The sequence below is a fragment of the Anabrus simplex genome, chromosome 1 (assembly GCF_040414725.1).
Source record: "Anabrus simplex isolate iqAnaSimp1 chromosome 1, ASM4041472v1, whole genome shotgun sequence".
NCBI lineage: Eukaryota > Metazoa > Arthropoda > Insecta > Orthoptera > Tettigoniidae > Anabrus > Anabrus simplex.
In genome coordinates, this window is record NC_090265.1 from 391,905,636 (window position 1) to 391,932,818 (window position 27,183).

Here is a 27,183-nt window from a genome sequence, read left to right on the forward strand (position 1 = left end):
AACTCGATTAACACTTAATCGTTATGCGACATACCTGTTGTAATGTTACATGGACTGGACATTAGGTCTAGTGGATCCCTTGTGGGAAAGTATACGACAGATCGTTGTGGAAATGTGTCGCATGCTGGTCTTGTAAAGCACCCTCGAAATATTCAAATTCCATTTTCTCTAAACTGAGTGGGACTTGAGCCTTTCAATTAAACAGATGAACGTTTTTCCCGTGGCCTGCACATATGTTGAAAGCGCCATCCGTTAATTAATGGCCCTTGTTTTTGAAAAAATGTTGACAAGCGTTTGACATAAAAAAATATAGAAGTGACATTGCAGCGGGAGAAGTGGAAGCAGATACGATATAAGTTTCAAAAACCAGATGGAACACTGGGAAAGGCGGCTATAGATTGAAATCCACAAGGTGAACATATCCAACGAAAAACTGGAAGTATACCGTTGACGAAGAAACAAAATTCTCGGGTGTATTGGATCTAGAGTGCTGTGCGAGGGTTAAAAGTACTCACTTTGTCATCATATGTCGATATGTGCAGAAACGTTTATTATTATTACTATTATTATTATTATTATTATTATTATTATTATTATTATTATTATTATTATTTTGGGGGGGGGGAGCACCGTAGTGTAGAGGTAGCATCTTCACCACTACCTCTACCAGGAGACCCAGATTTCATTCCCAGTTCGGTCAAGGATTTTATTCCTGGAATGAGAGTTGTAACTGGGTTCATTCAACCATCGTGAGTACAACTGAGGAGCTGTCTGATATAAGAGACAGTGAACCCGACAAGGAATCCAGGCAATACAGCTTGGAAAGTCTTGGTGTGGACCCCGGAATACTGCAGGTTACCCGGCAGTCGTCTTGGCAGGCCCAGGTTCTTAAAGAGTAACAAGAACCACAGAATGTGGTTCGCCCTGTAGTTCGGATTATTATTATCATCAATATTATCATTATTTATTATCACTACACAGAGTTCATTGTCACATTCACTAGCCTTACATAATAAAATTCACATTACTACCATAATCTATAAATCAATGATGACCGAGTCATATTGAATTTGTCCCACAAAATATGTTCATAATTCTGTCAATGATTTAGGATCTGTTTGATTGATAACCGTGTCCATTAATCGTCTATCATAGTATTTTCCTCGTTATAACATTTTAAAAATAAGGAAAGCATCACTCCTTTTACACCCGTTCGTAAACGCCGCTCTAAACTAATAAAGGAAGTGATTTAGTCCCACCAGTTGCTTTACGTCGCACCGACACACATCTTATGGCGACGATGGGATAGGAAAGGCCTAGGTGTTGCAAGGAAGCAGCCGTGGCATTAATTAAGGTACAGTCCCAGCATTTACCTGGTGTGAAAATTAGAAACCACGGGAAACCATCTTCAGGGCTTCTGACAGTGGGATTCGAACCCACCATCTCCCGGATGCAAGCTCACAGCCGCGCGCCTCTAACCGCACGGCCAACTCGCCAGGTTTTAGTCTCTGAAAAGAGGTCATCTATAGTGAATGCTATTCTTTAATGCTTCTGCAGTTTAGGCCTAATATTCTTTTGAGGTATTTCACTGTTATTATGCTCATTAGACTATGGCGTACCAGACGAGTTGGCCGTGCGGGTAGAGGCACGCGGCTGTGAGCTTACATCCGGGAGATAGTGGGTTCGAATCGCACTGTCTGCAGCCCTGCAGATGGTTTACCGTGGTTTCTAATTTTCACACCAGGCAAATGCTGGGACTGTACCTTAATTAAGGCCACGGCCGCTTCCTTCCGACTCCTAAGCCTTTTCTATCCCATCATCGCCATAAGACCTAACTGTGTCGGTGCGACGTAAAGCCACTAGCAAAAAAGGACTATGGCGTCAAATTGAGCAGTCATTGACCACTTGCACATTTAATTCGAGATGAAATGACGTAATCAGATCAATGCGAGTGATATTTACTTGAACAAATTCGTGTACGACAGTGTATTCGTAGCAAGCAAGCTACCTTCTACAGTCAAACAATCAGAACTTAAGTAGACTACTTGTACAAAGGTCTGTTTTGGTAATGTCATCACCGAATGTCCAATCTTTGTCCCGCTCCTCTGCAGGGTCGGATATGAAGGGAGATGAGAGTGTTTTACGACTGGATGCCCTTCCTAACATCAACCTCAACAGAGGAGTTGATGAGATGAAATTAATGACGTGATATATGACAGTAGGAACAGAGAGGGTGAAACCCGGTGCCGGCACGTAGCCTACTCCTGTCAAATAGCACCAAGGGATCTGCTCAAGGTTTAACGTGTCCGACTCATTAGCTGAACGGTCAGCGTACTGGCTTACGGTTCAGAGGATCCCGGGTTCGATTCCTGGCAAGGTCGGGGATTTTAACCTTAATTGGTTAATTCCAATGGCCCGGGGGCTGGGTGTATGTTGTCTTCATCATCATTTCATCCTTATCACGACGCGCAGGTCGCCTGCAGGAGTCAAATAGAAAAACCTGCACCTGGCGAGCCGAACCCGTCCTGGGATATTCCGGCACTAAATGCCATACGATATTTCATTTCAAGGTTTAACGTCTCCATCTGACGGACGAATCACCATCAACAGCGTCATATGCCCTCACTCCATATGATCACTGCGAAGATGTTGGAATTTAATCCAAGCATTTGGCGCACACAATCTAGTGATTAAAAATTGTATATCACGACCTCCCCTACCCTGTCGACCAATGTTCTCATGATGAAGATTTTTTCGACCAACGGGACTCACCACGCTGTCAGACCGAATAAACTTCATCGCCTTAACGATCACGGCCACCAGGCGGTCTTGAGAGAATCACTAATTTTGATATTTTTTTCTTGTTATTATAACATTAAGCATTTAGAACGTAAGGTGAAACGTTTCATTTCTTTAAATGTTGGGTTTACCGACTCGGGTTTTATTTCACGACGGGTTGGGGCAGGGAAGAAAGTTACCATAGTAGCAGGTACAGGCTGGTGCGAAAATGGGAACCACAGAAATTCCCTCAGGACTGTTAACAATGAAATTCAAATCTAGTCTCCCGAATACAAGCTAACAGCTACACGGTCCGAAACACGCAATCACCTCGCTCGGTGGGAGATTTTTCTAACGGTGACAAATATTGGGAACTATTGCTATTGACCTCCATGGGTCAGTTCACCAAAAAGATTGTTCTGACATTTGTGTTGTCCTTAACATACATTATATTCTATTCTATATTTTTACCAATTTTATGGGGTCACTGTGCTTCGTACCACAGCTTCGATTTTCTATGGAAATCTAAGTCAGAATGCCATCCTACCATCAATTCAAAATCTCATCCTGTGTCGTCTGGAATTCGAACCCAGGACAAATGTAGTACACGCTATTAGAAATTCGGTTGCACTATCACAATGTTGATGACATTAATCTATGCTATGTTAAGCAGGGGCCTTGTGGGGGGAATGTGAATTTTGGAAGGGATAGACAAGGAAGAGGGAAGGAAGTTGCAGTGCACTTAAGTTAGGTACCATTCCGGTATTTGCCTGGAGAAGCGGGAAACCATGGCTGAGGTAGGAATCGAACCACCCTCTACTCAGTTAACTTCCCGAAGCTGAGTGGACCCCGTTCTAGCCTTCGTACCACTTTTCAAATTTCATGGCAGAGCCGAGAATCGACCCGGGCCTCCGGGGGAGGGGTGCAGCTAATCACACTAACCACTACGCCACAGAGGCGGAGCTGATTTATTTATTTATTTATTTATTTATTTATTTATTTATTTATTTATTTATTTATTTACCCTTCAGGGTTGATTTTTCCCTCGGACTCAGCGAGGGATCTCACCTCTACCGCCTCAAGGGCAGTGTCCTGAAGCGTGAGACAATGGGTCGTGGGTATACAGCTGAGTAGGAGGACAAATACCTCGCCCAGGTGGCCTCAACCGCTATGCTGAACAGGGCCTTGTGGGAGGGATGAGGAGATTGGAAGGGATACACAAGGAAGAGGGAAGGAAGCAGCTGGGCTTTAAGTTAGGTATATCCCGGCATTTGCCTAGAGGAGAAGTGGAAAACCACGGAAAACCACTTCCAGGATGGCTGAGGTATGAATCGAACCCACCTCTACTCAGTTGACCTCCCGAGGTTGAATGGACCCCGTTCCAGCCCTCGTACCACTTTTCAAATGTCGTGGCAGAGCCGGGAATTGAACCCGGTCCTCCGGAGGTGGCAGCTAACCACACTAACCACTACACCAAAGAGGCGGACATTTATTTATTTATTTATTTATTTATTTATTTATTTATTTATTTATTTATTTATTTATTTATTTATTTATTAAGCTAGAAATCTTGAGAGGTAGAGGGTTTCATTGAGGTGATGAAGATGTGTCCAGCTTCACTGTCCAATGTACTAACCGAACGAGTGGTTGCATGGTTGGGGTCACATAGCTAGCAACTTATATTTGGGATAGAATGGGTTCGAACCCCACTGTCCGCAGCCCTGAAAATGGTTTTCCATGGTTTCCCATTTTCACCCCAGACAAATGCTGCCGCTGTACCTTAATTACGGCCACGGTCACTTCCTTCCCGTTCCAAGGCGTTTCCTACCCCTTCATCGCCATAAGACCTGTTTGTGTTCGTGCGACGTAAAGCAAATTTTAAGATAGGCTTAGAATAAAACGAAACATCGAAGTTGACGAGCAGGCAGCCAGATGGCGACAAATTGAAATGTCTGTTCAAAGTAGCTGAACTGAAATGGAGTATGGCTTTTATTGCCGGGAGTGTCCGAGGACAAGTTCGGCTCGCCAGATGCAGGTCTTAAGATTTGACACACGTAGGCGACCTGCGCGTCGTGATGAGGATGAAATGATGAAGAAGACGACACATACACCCTGCCGCCGTACTAGCGGAATTAATCAATTATGCTTAAAATTCCCGACCCTGCCTGGAATCGAACCCGGGACCCCTGTGACCAAACGCCAGCACGCTAACCATTTAGCCACGGAGCCGGACTTCAAAGTACCTGAGACCCTACGATTATTATTATTATTATTATTATTATTATTATTATTATTATGTCCGACTCGTTGGCTGAATGGTCAGCGTACTGGCCTTCGGTTCAGAGGGTCCCGGGTTCGATTCCCGGCCGGGTCGGGGATTTTAACCTCCATTGGTTAATTCCAATGGCCCGGGGGCTGGGTGTTTGTGCGTCCCCAACATTCCTGCAACTCACACACCACACATAAGACTATCCTCCACCACAATAACACGCAGTTTCCTACACAGGGCAGATGCCGCCCACCCTCATCGGGGGGTCTGCCTTACAAGGGCTGCACTCGGCTAGAAATAGCCCCACGAAATTATTATTATTATTATTATTATTATTATTATTATTATTATTATTATTATTATTATTATTATTATTATTATTATTATTATTATTATTATTATTATTATTATTATTTACTAATCGATGGTTGGAATGATTAGAATGCCGGCCTTTGGTCCAAAGGTTACCAAGTACGATTCTCGGCCGGGTCGGGGATTTTAACTTTCATTAGTTAATTCCTATGGCTCGGTACCAGGTGTTTGTGCCGTCTCCGTCATTAATATTTATCTTAGGTTGGGGTCCATGCTCACAGACGCGCAGTTCGCCTATATGGCGTCAACTCGAAATACCTGCACCAGATATCTCCGGGGCTAACGCGCTGCTAAGATTATTATTATTATTATTATTATTATTATTATTATTATTATTATTATTATTATTATTCCCACTAACAAATTTTTTATGGTTTTTGGAGACACCAAGGTGCCGGAATTGAGTCCCGGAGGAGTTTTATTTCGTGCCAATAAATCTACCCACACGAGGCTGACGTATTTGAGCACCTTCAAATACCACCAAGCTGAGCCAGGATGGACCCTGCCAAGTTCGCGTCAGAAGGCCAGCGCTTCAACCGTCTGAGCCATTCAGCCCGACCAGGGAGATGAGATTAATCAGTACACTCTCATGTGATCTTGAATGGTTTTCAAGTTATGTTGTTCTGATGTCACTTTCTCCGTGAACCGGCTCATTATCTTGTTATAACAAGTTATGTCACATTGATTAGGTTGATACTGAGTTCCTCCTTCGGAAATAAAACACAGTGGAAAGTAAAAGCAACCACTTGATAAAAAACATATTCGTTATCTCCATCGCAGAATAAATATTATGGTAGAGGACTGATTATTTATCTCGTTTTGACCTCAAAGATAATACAATCTACTTTTCTTTGAAAAGGAATGAGTGAATGACAGGGAATTAAGAACAAAGATAGAATGTATACTTTTTACCGTCCTTTACCGTATATTAAACCTAATGTAGTGGTAATTGGGAACATGCATCATTTTCAAAAATATTTTTTTTGAAAAGTACACCAATGAAATAGTACGTAAACGTATTACATTGTGGTATGTTGCCTTGTTTTCTGCCATTAAAAAAATATTTAATAGTGCCTTTCCGCAAGGCGAGTGAAACGGCCTCTGACGTAAGCGGCGCGCTGTGACGTCACGATCCAGTACCGCATGGAGCTCTACCAGCCGTTGTGCATCAGCCGTTGCTAAAAGCCGATTGTTTATTATTCATGATCGCGAATATCTTCAAAATGACAGAAGAAAGGTTCAAAACAGCACAATCAGACAATCTATCATGTGTAAATGTCATCATTCTTGAAAAATAGTGACTTTTGTGGCCGCAGAAATTCGCGGATAACAAGCAAGTTTGTAAGTGGCGTCTTTTATATACGTGCAATGTACTGTAACCCATAGTATTAGGATAACAACGAACCTGGATAGATATCACATCACTTTCAACATTTCCTTCTAGACTGATTCCCCTATTAAAGAATAACATTACATTTTCGGGCTTTCAGCATTAGTAAAGTAAGAAATCGGATTTCAGCACTAACATAAACATATAGGTAGCATTATAGTACTAGTCCGCTTCTGTGGTGTAGTGGTTAATGTGTGCCACTCCCAGAGGCCCGGTTTCGATTCTCGGCTCTGCCATGAAAGTTGAAAACAAATAGTACGAGGGCTGGAACAGGGTCTACTCAGCCTCGGGAGGTCAACTGAGTAGAAGGGTTTCGAATCCCACCTCAGCCATCCTCGAAGTGGTTTTTCGTATTTTCCTACTTCTCCTCCAGGCACCTAAGGCCACGGCCGTTTCCTTCCCTCTTCCTTGTCTATCCCTTCCGATCCTCCCATCTTCCAACAAGGCCCCTGTTGAGCATAACAGGTGAGGCCGCCTGGACGAGGTAATGGCCCTCCCCACCAGTTTCATCACCATACTCAAAGTCTCACGTTCCAGGACACTGCCCTTGAAGTGGTAGAGGTGAAATCCCTCGCTGAGTCCGAGAGAAAACCAACCCTGAAGGATAAACTGATTAAGAAAGAAAGAAAGAAAGAAAGAAAGAAGGAAAGAAAGAAAGATCATAGTACTATAGGGCTATAATCAATCATTCCCCAAAAAATATATATTTATGGTTGGGACAACTGGCCTACCCACTTCCGGGGCCCATGAAAGAGAATTAAATATCTTTGTGGGGGGAAAAAGTTAAACATGATAAAGATAAATATGACTTCATCTAGTTTTCACAAGTCGGGCTGAGTGGTTCAGACTGTTGAGGTGCTGGCCTTCTGACCCCAACTTGGCAGGTTCGATCCTGGTTCAGACCGGTGGTAGTTGAAGGTGCTCAAATACGTCAGCCTCGTGTCGGTAGATTTACTGGCACGTAAAATAACTCCTGCAGGACTAAATTCCTGCACATGGGCGTCTCCGAAAATCGTAGAAGTAGTTAGCGGGGCGTGAAGCCAGTAACATTAATTACATTTGGCTTTTAACAAGCTGAGCATATCAGGAAAGAAAAGTGTCCTGGTGACATTTTAGTCGCTCAATACAGGAATGACTTTGGGTGCTGTGACTTTTACTTTTTTTTTTTTTTTTTTTTTTTTTGCTGTTTGCTTTACGTCACACCGTCACATATAGGTCTTATGGCGACGATGGGACAGGAAAGGCCTAGGAATGGGAACAAAGCGGCCGTGGCCTTAGGTACAGCCTCAGCATTTGCCTGGTGTGAAAATGGGAAACCACGGAAAACCATCTTCAGGGCTGCCGGCAGTGGGGTTCAAAACCCACTATCTCCCGGATGCAAGCTCACAGCTGCGCGCTCCTAACCGCACGGCCAACTCGCGCGGTATTTTTACCCTTCGGTTTATTGACTTGGCTTGTATAACCTAAAACTTAGGCTAAGTTGGATTATATTTTAAACACCTACATCACTACTTTCACCTGTGTGCAATTATGTTATTTATTTCATTAATATTATGATAATTATTATAATTGAGCATTGTTAACTTATAAGACTCCAACAGACAAGCATTGGTTTTGTGTAGAGTTATACATTTGTTAAATTCACGTTGTTTCCTTTCATGATGTACACGCCTATTCTTTGTTACATTATAGAGTATTTAGATATAGCTTAAATTTCTTTACCAATTAAGCTCTTCAATAAAGACATACATAACTGTCCCATGCCACGATATATTGGTAGAATTAGAGCTGTCAAAATGGTTCATAACCCCTTTGATTTGTTATCTTGACATGGATCACCCAAAACATAGGTTAGGTTTGGAGAATACTTTAATAATCAGCATTATTTAATGCACTGTTTATTACTTTCATATTCCAAGATGTAATTGAAGCATTTAAATAAAGCATAATACATTAAAATTTAAAGTTTTACCACTAGAACAGCTGACATGGAAAAGTGATTTGAAAATTCAAACAAATTCATCTTACGTTAAAATCTTAAAAAAATAAACTGTAGACTTTTCCGATATATCACCAGCATTTCTCCAGCTCGCCAAAATCCATTTCTCCCTAGTTTTAGCGTCTTTGAAACGTTTATAAACAATTTGTTTGGGATGGTATGCGATGTGCTATTGCACATCGGAACTCTATACCATTTATAAGTTTTCTGCCTCACTGTCTGCGCAGGATTCATTTTAAGTCTAAAATATACCACTCAGATTATTATCCAATGTATAGACCTCGAATTTAACCATACTAGACACTAACGTCAAGTAGAAGTACGCGAAGTGTATCCTGCTTCTCACAGCACACTACGTGTTATTTCGTCTACTAATTCAGTCAACCTGTACGATGACGTCAGGCCAATGAGATCGCGTACTTGCGTGACGTGACATTTTCGTAGATTTTTATCATGTTTGGAGTTATTATTTGTACATTCTGATCACATTTTTGAATTCTGCATGCAATTTTGAATCAGATTAGCATATTTTTAATTAAAACCCCGGATCATGCATGTTCCCTATTAGAGGACCACTCGCCAGGGAAGGCTTTCACTCACCGCTTTCACTTTCCGATACACACACTGCAGCAGGCACTGAAACAGATAAACAAATATAACAGTTACTAGAGATCCAGGTAATACCAAGGACATCGTCAGTTCTGAAAACGAAAGGTAAACACAATCATATTCGTTCAGAACGGACGTGGTTGTTGTTCTATGTATGCTAAATACATGTACCCTCAGTGACGGTAATAATAATGGCATATGGAGGCCTGGTGCAGGTCTGATCTTTTGAGCTCACCTCTTTGAGGAGGGGACCCTACATAGGATTAATTATAAAATTGAAAGCACCCACACACAGCATCTGAGACAGAGGAATTATGAATATTAAAATCCCCAACTTATCGGGAATTGTACCCGGGAAACCCTTTTTCTAGGCTCCTCATTATCATCTTTCTTGTCCGATCTCTCTTGGTCAACTCATGTTCTCTTCAGACCTTGGCGTTATTAAGTTTACAAGGCCATTCGTGAACCTTCCCTTTCCTTTGTTGTAGAGCCCGGATGTTTATGCAGTAATAGGTTAGAATGTAAACGTACTGAAGCGAGTAACAAATAGAGTCTACCCGCACGACGGTAATGCTATGTGGCTTGCATAATCATCAGGGGTTCGGCCCATTAGAACCCCTAGCATGTATGTTACTCCCACTACACTACGTTACTGTGGGCTTGTCGACATTTCCTACTGAGTAATTTTGTTACTAAATAATTTTGTTAGTAGGAAATGTCGACTAGCCCGCTCTAACGTAGTGTAGTGGGAGTAACATAAATTCTAGGGGGTTCTAATGGGCCTAATCCGTAACGTTTATGCAAACCTCATAGCATTACCGTCGTGCGAGTAGACTCTACTTATTACTCGCTTCAGTAAGATTGCATTCTAACCTATTACTGCATAAACAACCCGGCCCTACTGATTACTTAATTATTCGAAATACCAGACCTGTACCTTTTCCATTTCTGATTAGATTTGCTAAGAAGTTAGAAATTTATTCAGTGTCGACACAGTTAATACAAGTTTTTCGGTCTGTCAGAACGCGATATGTAACACTCGTAACACTATGACATAGGTACCTGTAAAAACATAGACAATTATGATTCAACAGACTGAAAAGTTTATAACTTATATTTCTGATTAGAGTTAAAAGGGAATGCTTGCCCGTTGTACGTCTCCCGTAATACAATAAACACCACCACCACTATGTCTTTCACTGCCATTAGATTAAAGTGGTTAGTAATTTAGTATGTAAAGAGCATCCTCACAGTAGAGTAGGAAGAACATGAGTGTCTGGGTGACATACATTCTGGACCAATTACCAGAAATAGAAAGCTGGACTTAGGTATTACGTGAAGCAGCAGATTGCATGTTCTGTTCCCTCCCAATGTTGAATAACACACGGAGTGGTCCACTTAGACTCATGTGTAACCTCTAAAATAATTTAAAATGTTATTGAGAAACTGCAATAAGGCCGTTCTGTGATGACAACAGCTACGTCGACAAAAATGAGATTACCACATCTCTACTGTTTACTACAACAATCAAAATATAACATTATTTCACTCTAATCTACAGACTCTGATGATCTACATTTTCCCGAAGTTTCATGTTTAATTCCCAGTTTATCCGCTTTTTCGTGATGCGCCCGCAGCCAGACAGATAGACAGACATATATGACGGAAATTTAAGAAATGCATTTTCTTCTCATACTGGATTTGACCAGCTTATAAATTTTATTCATGGCCTTAACCACAATTTATTGATAGAAATTTGGTCCAATTTTACGGCAGGTTGCCCTTCCTAGCGCCAACCCTATGTGGAGGGATGTATTCGCTATTGCGTGTTTCTGTGGTGGTTAATCGTGCAGTATGTATATGAAGAGAAGTGTAAGGTATTGCGATGAACACAAATATCCAGTCCCCGAAGGAGAGAACCACACGCAGTTAACAAATTTGGCTCGGCCGGGAATCGAACCCGGGGCCCACTAAATGGAAGACCTGTATGCTGACCATTCAGCAAAGAAGAAGGACATGACCAACACAATAATACTAATTTAAAGTATATTAAACAAAGTACAGACAGAAATTATTATTTATATAGATTAGTACCAGGCAGCTCTCTCTCTCTCCGTAGATCAGTGGCAGAGCGTTGCCCTCCGCATCCCAAGATTGTAAGTTCAAACGCGGCAGAGGTAGTCGGATTTATGAAGGGTGAAAGAAAGGACATTCGTAGTTCCATGTCGTACGATGTCGGCACGAGAAAGATCTCTGGAGACGCATTTAGTGTTTACCAGACAAAATTCATTAAAACTCGGCAACTGATCGCCCAGCAGAGATCCGTTTCTCTGCCATCTGGTGGACTAAAATAGAACGTCTAAATTGACGCGTAGGCAGCCTAAATGACATCGAATCAAAATTTTTGCAATGTGGTAGCTGGGACTATACAATTATTATTATTATTATTATTATTATTATTATTATTATTATTATTATTATTATTATTATTATTATTTAGTAGTACATCATGTTAAGTTCTCTTTCACTCTTCCTAAACCTCCCCATAAATAAACTCAATATATAAAGTAAAAAGACGTGGCACATATAGCTCATTAAGAACTTTGGCTTGTCAAGACGACTGCTTCCCAGTCGTATAACCTGCAGATATTGGAATGGGAAGTTATCAGCATGATGACAACGTCAGCTGTATTGCTAGGCTTCAGTAACCGGGTAGAAAACGTAACACAGAAATTAGTAAGAATTGAATATATAGAATAGTACAAGAACAGAAGAAATATTATCTAAGTTACCTATTAGAAGAACTCATTAGACTATAATTAGGGGTGGACCACTGAGCTACCGTCTATAGGCTTAGGAAATACAATGGTTCAAATTTCACCACTGTCTGTCTTCTAAATTGTCTTTCATGCAAGTATTAGGATTGTACACTTCACATCGGCTTCCTTCCTTCCTTCCTTCCTTCCTTCCTTCCTTCCTTCCATTCCAAACTCTCAATACACTTCATGCCCTCGTTAAAAATATCGTTATAATGAGAGATGTTGCCTTGGCGATAAACCGTTCATTCTCCATCGTTGTATTTCATCTGATGTATCCCATAGGATCGTGCCTCTGAAGAGTAAGGTAGTGGTGGTGGTGATTATGGTATTAAGAGGAAGTAAAACTCGGCAGCCATCCTCTCTTAACACTAATCAGAGAGAAAAAAAAGGAACGGGTCCTACACTCCTAAAAACGAAAGTTACAGCCAAATAAAGATATAGTCCACGAAAAGCGTGGAAATGAAAGACTACCTCTTAGTAGGCCTCGCAACCTTATAACGTCGCGGTCGGGAAAGAACGAGAATTGAGAGTTGACCAAGGGAGGTTGGATAGGACAGATCAAAATGAAGACCCTGGCACAAGTAAGTGGAAGCAATGCCAGAACTCAGTTAAGGGCCCCGTGGACACGAACCCACGCTCCGAAGTTAAGAGTCCCATTTAGTCGCCTCTTACGACAGGCAGGGGATACCCTGGACATAATTCTACCACCCTCCCCCACAGGGGATTAAAGAGCGAGGGAAAAGTACTCTTTTCGGAGAATAAGGATGCAGCTCAACTTGAGGTAAATAGAAAACATCAGAAGTTTCAGTGGTCTCAGGATGTAGTCTTACAATTGTGCAGGCGTAGCATATGATATCAATAATAATAATAATAATAATAATAATAATAATAATAATAATAATAATACCGGGCGAGTTGGCTGTGCGGTTAGGAGCGCACAGCTGTGAGCTCGCATCCGGGAGATAGTAGTTTCGAAGCCCACTGTCGGCAGCCCTGACGATGGTTTTCCGTGGTTTCCCATTTTCACTCCAGACAAATGCTGGGACTGTACCTTAATTAAGGCCACGGCAGCTTCCTTCCCATTCCTAGGCCTTTCCTCTTCCAACGTCGCCATAAGACCTATCTGTGTCAGTGCGACGTAAAAGAAATAGCAAATAGCAAAATAAATAATAATAATAATAATAATAATAATAATAATAATAATAATAATCTATTTTTTGTGGATTTCTTTATTCCTTAACAGCCGATGGTATCAGTTCGACAGATGTAGATTAAATCAGATCGTCTTAATAAGAATTGACTAAATGATGTCTGTGAAAATATTGCACATCCCTTGCATCAAGCACTCAGGAAGAGCTCAGTGCACGTTGTGAGTTGAGTTCCTGCGGTTAGACGTGGAACAGAGGTCTCAAGTTAATTAGCCTATTTCGAAACTGCATCACTTGCTGTCGCAAAAGGTAGCCTATGTCACAGGTATTTCAATTCTGGACAGACGGCTGGAGCGGTGCTCACGCAGCCTCGTGAGATCACCTGATATGAGAGGCAGTGGACCTGGCTGCAATATACCTGAGGATGTAGTCGCGATAACCACAGACAATCCAATACCTGCACGCCATTCGGCTGGGCATCGGTCGCCTTGGCAAACACATGACGTATGTATGTAAGAATTTGCATTAAAGAATAAGAGTCAATGTTGTCTGACTCCTTCGCTGAATGATTAGCGTAGCCGCTTTCGGTTCAGAGGGCGCCGGGTTCGATTTGCAGTTGTGCCGCGGATATTAACCGCGTCTGGTTAATTCCTTCAACTCAGAGGCTGGTTGCCTATACCTGTATTTGCATTCAACACATCACATGACAAATAACGAGTGAGTTGGCTACACGGTCGCGTAGCTCTAAGCTTGCATTTCGGAGATAGTGGGTTCAAATCCTACTGTCGCCAATCCTGAAGGCGATTTTCATGGTTTCCCAATTTCACGCTACGTAAATGCTGGGGCTATACCTTAATTAAAGTCACGGTCGCTTCCTTCCCATTCCTATGCCTTCGTCGCCGTAAGACCTATCTGTGGCAAGTGCGGCACAAAACAAGAAGCAAAAAGAGTAACGTGGCAAACAACCACAGAAAAACGCAGTAGTGAAAACATCCCCACCACAAGTGGTGGTGGTGATTTTTTGGCTATTTGGTTTACGTCACAGCGACACAAACAGGTCTTATGGCGACGATGGGATAGGAATAGGCCTAGGAATGGGAAGGAAGCAGCCGTGGCCTTAATTAAGGTACAGTCCCAGCATTTGTCTGGAGTGAATATGGGAAACCACGGAAAACCATCTTCAGGGCTGCCGACAGTGGGGTTCGAACCCACTATCTCCCAGATGCGAGCTCACAGCTGTGCGCCCCTAACCGCTCGGCCAACATGCCCGGTAATATTTTGTTTTAAGAAGAAGTACAACGGGGTAATCATCCTCTCTGAACAAATTAAGTGGAAAGGAAATTTTAAAAATTACTTATTTAACGAAGGAATTTGGAAACGAAGTACAAAATAAAACCAAAAAATGTTGGCATCGCGAAAAATATTCGGCCATAAAAATGGGCTAAATCCATACGAATTGCCGACCGCAGTAATCTAGATAAGACCTGCAAGAAAGAAGAAGAGTTAATGCCAACTTCTATAGGCCTATAAACTCGATGCTTGCTCACTTAAGCAGCAATCATCCTCAGCACTCTTCTCTAGAGAATTCGAAGTTACCATTACAAAGGATTTTTTGGACATCTATTTTGTAGAGCATGTTATGAGAACTGAAACTGAAAGACTTTTGTTTGGTGGTGATCATTGTTTAAAGAGGAAGTGCTGAATTATTTCTTTATACAACCTCAAGTAAGAGTGTAATCGCTTCTTCATGCCTTCATGCTGTGAAATTGACCTTTCATAAATGTTGAAGAGTCATCAAAGTCTTAGGTGAACTACCGGGACACTGGTCGTCTAATATTGCACGTAACGTGAAAAACAGTGACAGTACAACGCAGTACGTCCCAGTGACACACTGCCTGCAGGTAGAAAGGGAACTGCCGCTACTCAGTTGCATCATGACACGTCACTGACCTGCAGAACGCGCTCATACGAGAAGAGTACGACCATAGTCGTACACTTTCACCTCCTTACTGATTGCCTTCCTACCCGTGACGCTTTCCTCCAGACCTGGTGGTGTGTTTAGTGAAGGAGTATTGCTAGCTTCACCTCCTTACTGATTGCCTTCCTACCCGTGACGCTTTCCTCCAGACCTGGTGGTGTGTTTAGTGAAGGAGTATTGCTAGCTTGTTGGAGAAATGCTCAGGGATCGTTTAAAACAACACTTTGAATGTTGGAATAGTCCAGCTCTTTAGCTGAATGGTCAGCGTTATGACTTTCAGTTCAAAGGTGATGGTGGCAGTTATTATTTTAAGAGGAAGTACAAATGGGCAATCATCCTCTACTAACACAAATCAGAAGGAAAATGGAACAGGTCCGACACTTCGAGAAATGAAGGTATCGGCAAAAGAAAGGCAAGGATGACGAAGGGCGTGAAAATCAAAAGACTCCCAAGGCCTTGAAAAGGGGCTGCCAGGCAAAGGCGTTAAACGCGTGCTCAGATCGTCCGGAAGGACGTGGGTTTGATTCCCCGTCAGAAAGACGTAAAATTTGAGAAATGAGATTTCCACTTTCGGATGTCCTTATGGTCCTGAGGTTTACTTATCCTACACCATAAATGAGTACCAGGTTAATTCCTGGGGAAAAGGTGGTCGGACTTAGAGCTAACCACTCGACCCCATGAAGTGCCGAGGTTACGGATAGTGAAAGTCTTTACATTCCACCCATCCCAGGGCCTTCATGGCCTGTACGGAAATGAGTTTGCTTCTAGGCCTCGAAAATATAACATCTTTGGGGTCAGGAAAGAACAATAGTTGACCAAGGATGGTCGTATAATAGATGAAAGTGAGGAGCCTGGTACAAGTAAGTGGAACCAATCCCGGCACTCAGCTTAGGTCCTCGTGGTTGAAAAACCACGCTCCCAAGTTAAGAGCCCTAGGGACACGTTTAGTCGCCTATTGTGACAGTCTACCACCCCCACCCACAGGAGAGTCAGTTTAGAGGGCCCAGGGTTCGATTCTCTCCTAATCGTGGATTTTAAGAACGTCTGTTTAATTCCTCTCTCTTGGTGCCGGGTATTTATGTTTCTCTTAATACACATCTTTATTTACATACAAAATATCACACTACAAACCACCACAAACACACAATAGTGAAGACATCCCCCGTACCGGTCATCTGATCGTAAAACTGCGCCATGTACACATGCACGACACAGATCGTACCCGTGATCACACCAGGGAGTGGGAGAAGATAAGAAGAAGAAGAAATGTATAATCTGAAGTATTGGCTGAGTTTCTCAGACCGCAGAAGCTATCTTTCTGAGTTCCAGTTATCGGTTTCGAGCCCATCTCAGTACGGTAATATTTAACGACAGCCTCGTGTCAGTACATTTACCGGCGCTTAAAAGAACTACTCTGGGGAACATTCTGCACCTCAGCGTGTCCACATACCGTGACAGTAGTTAGTGCGGCGTCAAACCAGTAACACTAGTTGATTATATTTCATAGCGACTGTAAATATTTGACCTTAGACCTTTTCGTAATGTGCCATTTCACTGTTCTATAGTTGCTGTATTAGGAACAAAAATGGCGCTCCGGCTATTAACGGATCAGAATAAAAGCAATTAACAGCGGTACGAGCTAAAGAGACAATAAATTCAACCGGCAATCACGGAGAGAACCACTTTTAGAAGGCGGTGCGAAAGAATGACGAGAGCGGATTATTTAAATCGATTATTGAAAAAAAAGTATTCCATTAGAAAAAAATATCAATTGAGCACTGCATCGTAGAAAGACGGAATCGCGTAAAGAAACCAACTATTTAATCGGAGTCTTTAATCAACTGTTGGAGATAAGATCGAATCTACGATAACCCGCAAAACATCAGCTGTGATTGACATATACGTGAGATTAAAGACCAGCTGATAAGAAACGTCAAGTTGGAGTTGTACTACGTCACGGTTGGGCTCGGAACATTTTATTTGCCCGATACTGCATAACGTCAAGAGAGTTGAATTAAAGGGAAAATATTGTGCAATACTAAAAGCACGGGAAATTCATTCAGTTTCGACGAGCAAGGCAGTTTGAAATAAGACGATATTTAGAGTCTTATAGGCAAATTAGACGGACCAGAAAACAAATATATTGACCACATTAGCATTACTAAGCAGATTACCATGTATAAATCAACTAATGCCTTGTGTTATTCTGTCCTTGACGCAATGAAGACCAACATGATGTTCTAAGAAGCTGAGGCAAAGACTACTCTGGCTATGGTGACGCTTGACGAGATGGATGATCCAGGAGGACAGTACTCAGCTGTGATGACGAGATGAACCCTTATTACTTAAGCCGAACCATGGAGCGAGGCCTACCATCCCATGACGATCAACAGCGAGATGGAAGTCAAAAATCCAATAAGCAAAGATAAGTCTCCATTTGAGTCGTGTCGTAAGTAGAAAACCTTATTCTTTTGGTTAATATATAATGTGCGTAGTTAATATACGAGTGTGCTCACAAGGAAATAGGTATTCATCCAAAGTTACCGTAAATTCCAAACATAGGCGTTAAAATACCAGTGAATGCCGTTCGTAAGTTTGTCAATATGATAGTGGAGAAGTGATTGATATTTTTCATAATTCGTTGTCAGTGAAGTGTTAGAGTATTAAGAGGAAGCCAATATTTATATGCGTGATGGTTTTAACAAATAGCAAGCGTAAAGATCGTATTTAGGGAGTGTTACAATGAAATATAGTGGCACAATTTTAAGGTTACGATGTGCTGTTTCTTTGATACTATGACAGTAATGATAATGATTTATATGTGTGTAGGTTACGGCACATATGTTGCGTATTTTGATGAAACGAGTGCTTCGATTATAAATGCTACGCGATAATGGAAGTGTTAAATGGTGATTGTAATTAGCATATGAGTTGCTAGTGTATTTTGATGGTGATAGTTACTGTTATTTAGGAAGTTGGTCATAGTATTTCTTCGAGAGATGGTAGTATGTGTAGGTTGCACATGCTAAGGTATAGGTATTGAAACGTACTGTTTCTGATTGCTATTTTATTCCCTAATATATATATGATACAAATTAGGATACGATCTTAATGCCATCACTATAGAATTAATTGAGTAAGTAGGATCTTCAGAAGAGCCGAGAGGTCACTTACGTCAATATTTAGGCCTTCACTGACATATCTACGACTGTTTTCATATATTCTCACTTACGGCAATTCAACTTATGATTTTATGGGAGTAATATAAGATATCACTGGTAACTTAGACTTTCATATGTGGATTTTAGATGAGGATAGAGTCTTCCTATGTGTCAATTTTTCCACCCATGGTATTATTCGTTGGAATATTAATTGTTATACACTTGGTAATGTTATGTTAAGTCATATACGCACTTTAACTGAATTTTAACCATGAATTAAAATAATAATTGAATGATTTAGCCATATAAGCCTTACGATGGAATTAATTTGAGAATGCTTACGACTTAAAGTGGACTTAGATTTGCTTATATGGAGGCCAACTAGCACGAAATATGAAACGTTGAATAATTTGGAACCTCAAATAGAGAAAATCCCTAATGATCAGACATTAATCTTTTCACACGATTTTTCTACTTTGCGTGGACATTGATGTGAAGTGTTTCAACCGAGTGATATGCATTTCTGTAATTGCATGTGAATTTAGGTTCAGACGAGTGAATTTTGATAATTTTGAGAAGCAACTTAGCTTAATATTGAGAGATTCCAAATCTTAATTAATTAATTAATTGATTAATTGATTGAATAATTATTGACCATTTTCTTTGCGTTTTCCGCATTTTTAATTGCAATTTGAACATTGTATATAGTAGGGATATAGCTTATTTTACTTGAATCTTTTGGATGCATCCAATCATTACAATCATTCTAATTATTACAATTATTACAATTATCCAAGTTTCACAATGTTGTTGAATAATTTTACTTAATTATATGATTTATTTATTTTTCTTTTCATTTGAATCCCTTGGATACTACTTAATTATAATACAAGTCTTTGACAGGCCAAAACTAGGATACAGATGAATGAGGCCTAATTTCATTTATTTGTTTGAGATTTTCCTAGACCTATTTTCTTCAAGGCAACGTCAGTATAGTATTTAGATGCTGATTGCATAGGAAACCAGCCATAATGTAAATGATTTTTCAAGATAATCTACGTTTATTTCAACTCATACTTAGACAAATTTATGAATAAAAAATGAGTAGTGGAAACATTAAATTCTTTCAATGTCTACTTAGAATAAGTACTAGATATAAGCCTATAATGGCTAATTTGATTGCGATTATGATGATGACATGTACTGAATTCTTGACAAGCCACAGGAATCTGAATTTTACGATAAATTCTAGTATCATACATGTACGGTAACCGACTAATAGCGAGTTGAAGACGTTCATCTACGTAGGTTGGGATTTACCGTAGGCCATCGGTGTTCTTTCTCACGCGGAACTCACAACCCAGGAATATTTGGCAGATGAAATTATTATTAAGAGCTAGTCTGGATACTCGTGTATCCCACCTGGACGCGGGTTGGTGCAGTAAGAATCATCATTCTGCGTATAATATTAATAATTAGCTAGAGTATAATTCAAATTAAGATTGACAGATGATAGTAGGTGTAAAGCACGGTGCTGGAAATCTAACTAAAATAGCACAAGCCTCCATCTCCATTATGACTTTCAACCCTACCTACACTTTCTTGTGAATGAGCAAAAGGCACCTAGGATCGTCTAGAATAACGTAGTTCGCTCTGTCGCCTATTCTACTTCCACACCTCGTATTTATTATGTATTTAGCGTATGATGCTACATTTGACAATCACCTCTATGTTCACGCTCTTGACACACACAAAAGAAGATATACAATTGAATCTATATACCCTTTAAATATGTATAGACAGTGTATACATACAAAGTCCACATTAGAAAGTTAATGGCCGGGCTGAGTGGCTCAGACGGTTAAGGCGCTGGCCTTCTAACCCCAACTTGGCAGGTTCGATCCTGGCTTAGCCCGCTGGTATTTGAAGGTGCTCAAATACGACAGCCTCGTGTCGGTAGATTTACTGGCACGTAAAAGAACTCCTGCGGGACTAAATTCCGGCACCTCGGCTTCTCCGAAGACCGTAAAAGTAGTTAGTGGGACGTAAATCAAATAACATTATTATCATTATTAAAAAGTTAATGTGAAGGGCTTTCAATCTCTTATGGACATAGACGAATGTCCAGTTCTTCCAGCCAAGAGAGTGCCTCAGGGGCCACTCGATGAATGTCCTCGATGGAACAAGCAAAAGCTCGCAGTGGGCAGTACTTCAGAATGTGTATGATGGTTTACACTTCAGCACCACAGTCACGCGCTGCAGAGTCTTTCCAACCCCACTGATGCAGAGCAGAAGCACTTCTTCCGACTCTGCAGCGTACCCTGTCAAGTGTGGTCCAGGTGGAGCGAGAAAGGTTGAACCCAGGCAACTTTGTAGTTGGATCCCGAATGTTGACAATGCCGTAAGGGTGTAATTGAGACAATTCATGTTTCCATGCTTCATCAGGTTTTTAATGTGAATTAACTAATTCCTTTGCCGCCTTCCAGGCAGGTTTCCGTGATTTCAGTCTCGTTATGGCATTTTCATCTGTATCCTGATGTATTGGAAGGCAACTATCCTTCATTATACTGGTCCACAGCCTAACAAGGGTGCTTTTCCGTCTGGTGTGACGAGGCTGAATGTTGCTCATTAATAGTAACTATTGAATAGGAGTGGAGCGCAATGTGCCAGATATAATTCTCATTGTGTGGTGCAGTTGGACATCAACCAGACTAGTGTGGGTGCTACTGAGCCATACAGCGGAGCAATCTTCAGCTGGTGACTATACTACTGCTGGAGGAGTTGTTCGTATTGTACACGCATCTGCGTCCCATGTAGTAACAGCTAGCCTACCTAGCAAGTTGTTACGGCTATTAAGCTTAGCAGCCAGCTTCTGAAGATGGTGTCGGTAGGTTAAGGACCTGTCTAAAGTTAACCTGGGGGCTGTACCTTAATTAAGGCCACGGCCGCTTCCTTCCCACTCCTAGCCCTTTCCTGTCCCATCGTCGCCTTAAGACCTATCTGGGTCGGTGCGACATAAAGCAACTAGCAAAAAAAGTTACACCTACATATTTTGGGTTGGTATTACATTGTAATCCATACTTCTTAAAATGTCGAAATGCCTTAATCATCATATTTTATAATTCCTTCTACTATCTGAGTCTCCTTTGTATCTTACGCATATTCCCATGAACTAACGAGATCACACGTACAGCCTCCAAAATGATCGTTCATCAACTCAGCCATCATCTGGTCATAATGAATACCCTCCTTCCATTCTGCCACCTGCTCATATCAGCAATAAGTTACTCTGCTATCATGCCTGTTATCTTCACACTAATAATAAACCGCCATCTTAATACATTACTAACACTTTCATAAAACAAACTAAGTTAGGAATACCATCAAAGTAAAAATTGTAAACTTATTTTCTTATTGAATAAAAGGGGAAATTGGTACAATTAGTACTGCTGTGTGATTTCTCGTTTGATCTTAAAATATCACTGGTAAAGTCTTTTAAGAGGCTATATCATAAAATCTCCAAGTAATTTCCAGAGGGCAAAATGCTTAGTATTTCTCAACTTCCAAATTAATAAACTTCTGTACCGCACATACAGAATTTCCGAAGAAGGTAGTGGCAGTGGTGACAGTTGTTTTAACGAAGCCTCGGTATCCTTAGGAGAGTACAACCATCGTGATCGAACTTCTTCATCACGGTCTATCAACAGACATGAGTAAAAAGTGACTGTGTAGAACTTCGGGAATTAATTGTTCTGCATTACAATACGCGCAGTAGTAAGCCCAGCTCATCTCTGCTAAGATAAAGTGTTTCCAGTGCACTGGATCTTCTTGTAGAATACATTTGTTACTTTCATTGATCTGTCCCAGTCTTATCCTTGACTTTGACAACATGAAAGTGACTGAGGTATACGTGATACTATATTATTTCAACATATCGCATGTAGAATAAGTCTCTTAGAAGGCTTGGGAGATAGATCTGTGGAAACGTTTGACTCGGTGGGTAAAGCAACGGGAAAACTACCTCATTCTTCACTTCCCAAGCTTTTTCGGTTATATTCCTGCTTTCTATGATGACTGATGTTGTAATTCTTGGGAATACAACCAACTTTTCGGTCACAACACACAAACATAATGCGTGCAGATATTCAGCGTATTCTCATTCCTTTTAACCCTCTTTACTTATGCCACATTTATCTGGAGTCACTTTTAGCCATCTAGCTTATTTTGGGTTTTATCTGTTTTGTCTGTGTTTTAAGCCGTATGCCCTTCCTGATAACACGACTTTTCAGTTCAAAATGTCCACCCCCGATACCACCAAGATTTGAAACACAGTCGTTTGGGTGGAAAGTCAACCGCTAAGCCAATGAGCTAAACACCCACCCCCCTCACCCAGTTTAACACGTAGGCATATATAGCAAAGTTTACTATGAGACCAACATACACACACTAGTAGAGTAGAACTGTGTTAGGTTTAAAAGTAGGTAATGGGGTTTATTCAAGTTAAATCATTCATTATACTCATTACTACGTCGTAACTGGAAAGAGGAACAGAAATAAGGTGGACACTGTTATGTTTAAAGCAATGTGATATAACTTAACGTAACGATAAGTACATCAGTAAATACTCACCCCAGCAATCTTGCGGTCGTCGTCTGAAACAGTATCTCTCTTGGAGCGGTTCTTGGGATCAGCTACTCCTATGCCTTCCAGTGCTTCTACAAGGAAAATAACAGATCGAAGTTAGTGGTTTGGTTATTTTGCTAATAGCTTTACGTCGCCCCCACACAGACAGGTCTTACGGCGACGATGGGATAGGAAAGGCCTAGGAGTTCGAAGGAAGCGGCCATGGCCTTAATTAAGGTACAGCCCCAGCATTTTCCTAATGTGAAAATGGGAAAACACGGAAAAACATCTTCAAGGTTACCGACAGTGGGATTTGAACCCACTATCTCCCGGATGCAAACTCACAGCCGCGCGCCCGTAACCGCACGGCCAACTCACCCGGTCACATTTTATTTCTCTGAAGGACCCCCTTAACATCCACTGCAATAGTTATTACTGTATATGTTAACCAAAGGTTCCAGTTGCATGCTTGCCAAATTTGAGCACGGTCCGTCAAGTATTTACGTGAAAGAAAGCAAGACAAAGGAGCCATGGATAAAGCATGCGTCAAAAACACGGCAAAATATATATTTCGTTTTCTCGATAACTATCGGAGATACGACGAACATAAATGTGAACATTTTTTCTGGCAAATCGAACTTCAAGCACATTTGGTGCGCTCCATTGTTCAATAGGATTGCCTGTTTAAGAGCATCGATAAATAAAATTAATTTACCCTCTCCTTTCTGAGTAGAACTACATTCCTTGTAGGGTAGATATATAGGTAGGTAGGTGTTCATACTTCCGTCTCGTTTATCAATGTACCGTTTCCAGAAGATTTTTTTTTTAACAGTAGTAGCATGGCGATTATCGCGTGTATTTCTTCATATTGTTGCTTTTGTTAATATTAAGAGTAAATGACAGTTCGTCAGTTATTTTTTACTTACGATGGTTCTATTTATTTTTAATGTCCGTAGTAGTGTTTGTAACTGAAGTAATTTAGAATAGTGTCCCGAAGTTTGAAACACGATAGTACTCTTGCTTATTTCTGCAATGATAAATGTCGATAAATCTGCGTAAATGCACACACAGGATGAGCGATGATAAGTGTGCTCTTGGCGGTGATTATTGTTTTCAGCGAAAGTAAAACTGGGCAACCACCCTCTCCCTTTCTTGGTGCCGATGACCTAAAATGTTAGGCCCTTTTAAACAGTAAGTATCATCATCTCCCTTCTTTCTTTCATTTTTTCTTACGTCGCACTGATATAGACAGGTGGTGGTGGTGATTACTGTTTTAAGAGGAAGTGCAACTAGGTAATCTTTCACCGGGCGAGTTGGCCGTGCGCGTAGAGGCGCGCGGCTGTGAGCTTGCATCCGGGAGATAGTAGGTTCGAATCCCACTATCGGCAGCCCTGAAAATGGTTTTCCATGGTTTCCCATTTTCACACCAGGCAAATGCTGGGGCTGTACATTAATTAAGTCCACGGCCGCTTTCTTCCCATTCCTAGGCCTTTCCTATCCCATCGTCGCCATAAGACCTATCTGTGTCGGTGCGACGTAAAGCCCCTAGCAAAAAAAAAAGTTATCTTTCTCCAGATACAGGTGGATTCTGTGGTGACGATGGGAAAGGAAAAGGCTAGAGTTGGAAAGGAACCGACCGTGGCCTTAAAGGTAAACAACTAACATTTGCCTGGTATGAAAATCGGAAAACCATGTTTAGAGCTGCAGACAGACGGGTTCGAACCCACCATTTCCCAAGTGTACCCTCTCTTAATACTAATCAGAGTAAATGAAACTGAAGTGAAAATAGGGTATCGTCTAAAGAACGGGAAGAACCATGAAGGACATAAAAAGGAAAGGCGCCCTTGGTCTCCCAAGCCTAATACCGTCGGGGTTGGGACAGAACATGAACTGACCAAGACAGGTCGGATAGGAAATATGGAAGTAGCACAAGCAAGTGGAAGCTATGATACTCCTCGCTAGAGGTCCCGTGATCGCCCTGTTAGTTGTCGCTTGTGACAGGGAGAGGATATCGTGGAAGTATTCTGCCGCCCCCAGCTACAGAGAAGACAGAGTCATCATTTGAAACTCGAATCTCAAAACAGTGAAGCATCCCAGTCCTAATATAGAGTAAACTTTTCGACTACGGCTGAGTGAAGAGAGCGAATGAGAGACAGAGGGGGAACGGTGCTGATATCCTGTATTATATGGTACATGCAGCAGTAGTATATGTAAGGGAATTGTTTTGGAATGAAGACTATAGAGACAACAAGAGTATTAGAAAACCTGGAAAGAATTTGTTTTGCCAGTTTAACGTCGCATAACACATCGAAGGTACAGGCCCAGCATTTTCCTGTAGTGAAAATGACAAACCACGAAAATCCAGTTTCAGGGTTGCAAGCTCACAACTGCGTGACACTAACCGCACAGCCAACACGCTCAGTATGAAAAACTAATATGTCCAATCATATTAATCGCTGTTAGTGAGGCGGCTGATCAACACCATCAAGTGTCGTAAACTACAATATTTTGGACACATCACGAGGAATCAGAAAAGATAGCTGTTTCAACTTATCCTGCAAGGGAAAATAGAAGGAAAAAGATCTCCTTGGCGAAGAAGAATTTCCTGGCTCGACAACCTTAAAACCTGGTTCAACAAAACATCTGAAGAACTGTTCCGAATTTCAATGGTTAAAGCCAGAATAGCCATGTTGATCGCCAACGTCCGAGGCGGACAGGCATGCTAAGAAGAAGAATCAACACACCACGCACTGCTGGATCGAATTCTGGCACAGCCACTTGTTACTCAGGGGTGCTTACGTTGGAGAGACTCTTGTCAGCATATTTATTGGTACTGTACCATTACGTTACATTTTGACGTCAGTTGGCATGAAAATAGATCGGAAGAAAAATGGCGCAGATCAGCTTCAAGCGTTAAGAATGCACGGAATAACTTTTTGTGACAAGTTGACCGCAATTAGGAGGCAGTGCCTGGCGAGATGGAAAGGAAACTCTATGAGAAATGAACCATTATACGTAAAAAAAACTTGAAAAACGGTCTATTATTATCTACTTTGGCAAGAAGATTTTTCGTCGTAAACGGACTGTGAATTGCAATTACCTGACCAGAAGATTAGCTGACATAATCAATATAACCATAATAGGAGCCATACGAAGAAAGAATCCAGAAACAAACTACTGGAAAATACGTAAAAACGGCAGGGAAACACGCATAATAGATTTCAAACACTGTACGGAAGAAGAGGTGTTGGAATACGGCATTCGTAAATAAGGCCTACACTGACTTAATAAACGGCCAAATTTTCATCAAATTATACGTATAGCCCATTTATAAGATTTAAAGAACATTATTCAGACAACATAAAAAACCAAGGAAGAGCCAGTTTATGAAAATAAAATTGAATCTGAGCAGTATCTTTAGAGGAAAAGAAATATAAATACAGTTAGACAGAGTCCTTGGAAAGGCTCTATATACTGAAAATTAAGATGTATTCTGTCAATTTAATAATGTCTTTTCGTTGCATGGAAATTGGACACGGAATGGAGCTGGCTTAAAGCGATGGAGGAGGGCTAACCAGATCATCGTAAGCTCAAGCCTGAAGACCTAGAGATCCAGCATGACGTGATCCAGTGCAAGGCTAGACGTTCCGAGATGCCGTGAGGAGGAAGAAGAAAGCAGCGTCAGACCTAGGATGGCATGAGATAAGTGACATTTTGAGAAATTTAACTATAAAGTATTTCATTTAGTGTAGTATAATTGTAGGAATGCTGTAGTGCCAAAAATATATGACCTGTTTGTGCCATTGTGTGAATTCTAAGGCACATGCCGGAGAAAATAACCACATAATAATTAATTGATCGGTACGATTCTGACAGGTCATGACGGTTGAAGAACATGGCGATGGCACTCGTAAATGAAGATGTTTAATTTTATTTTGGCACACATTTTTTAATATATAAGGATGTTGGAATTAATATTTATGGTTAGGATTAATTTCTTTTAGATACTTAAAATGGCATTTTCGAAGCCATAATTG

The 27,183-nt window shown here is 41.1% G+C and overlaps 1 protein-coding gene across 1 annotated transcript in view; it reads right to left on the reverse strand.

Annotated features, from left to right (window-relative positions):
* Obp73a (Odorant-binding protein 73a) overlaps positions 1–27,183 on the reverse strand; it is a 62,006-nt gene that overhangs the window by 16,307 nt on the left and 18,516 nt on the right. The window contains exons 3-4 of the mRNA XM_068227108.1: positions 23,153–23,238; positions 9,409–9,444 (exon numbers count right to left, since the gene is read on the reverse strand). Of these exons, the coding sequence (XP_068083209.1) occupies positions 9,409–9,444; positions 23,153–23,238 (122 nt within the window). The remainder of the gene's footprint in view (positions 1–9,408; positions 9,445–23,152; positions 23,239–27,183) is intronic.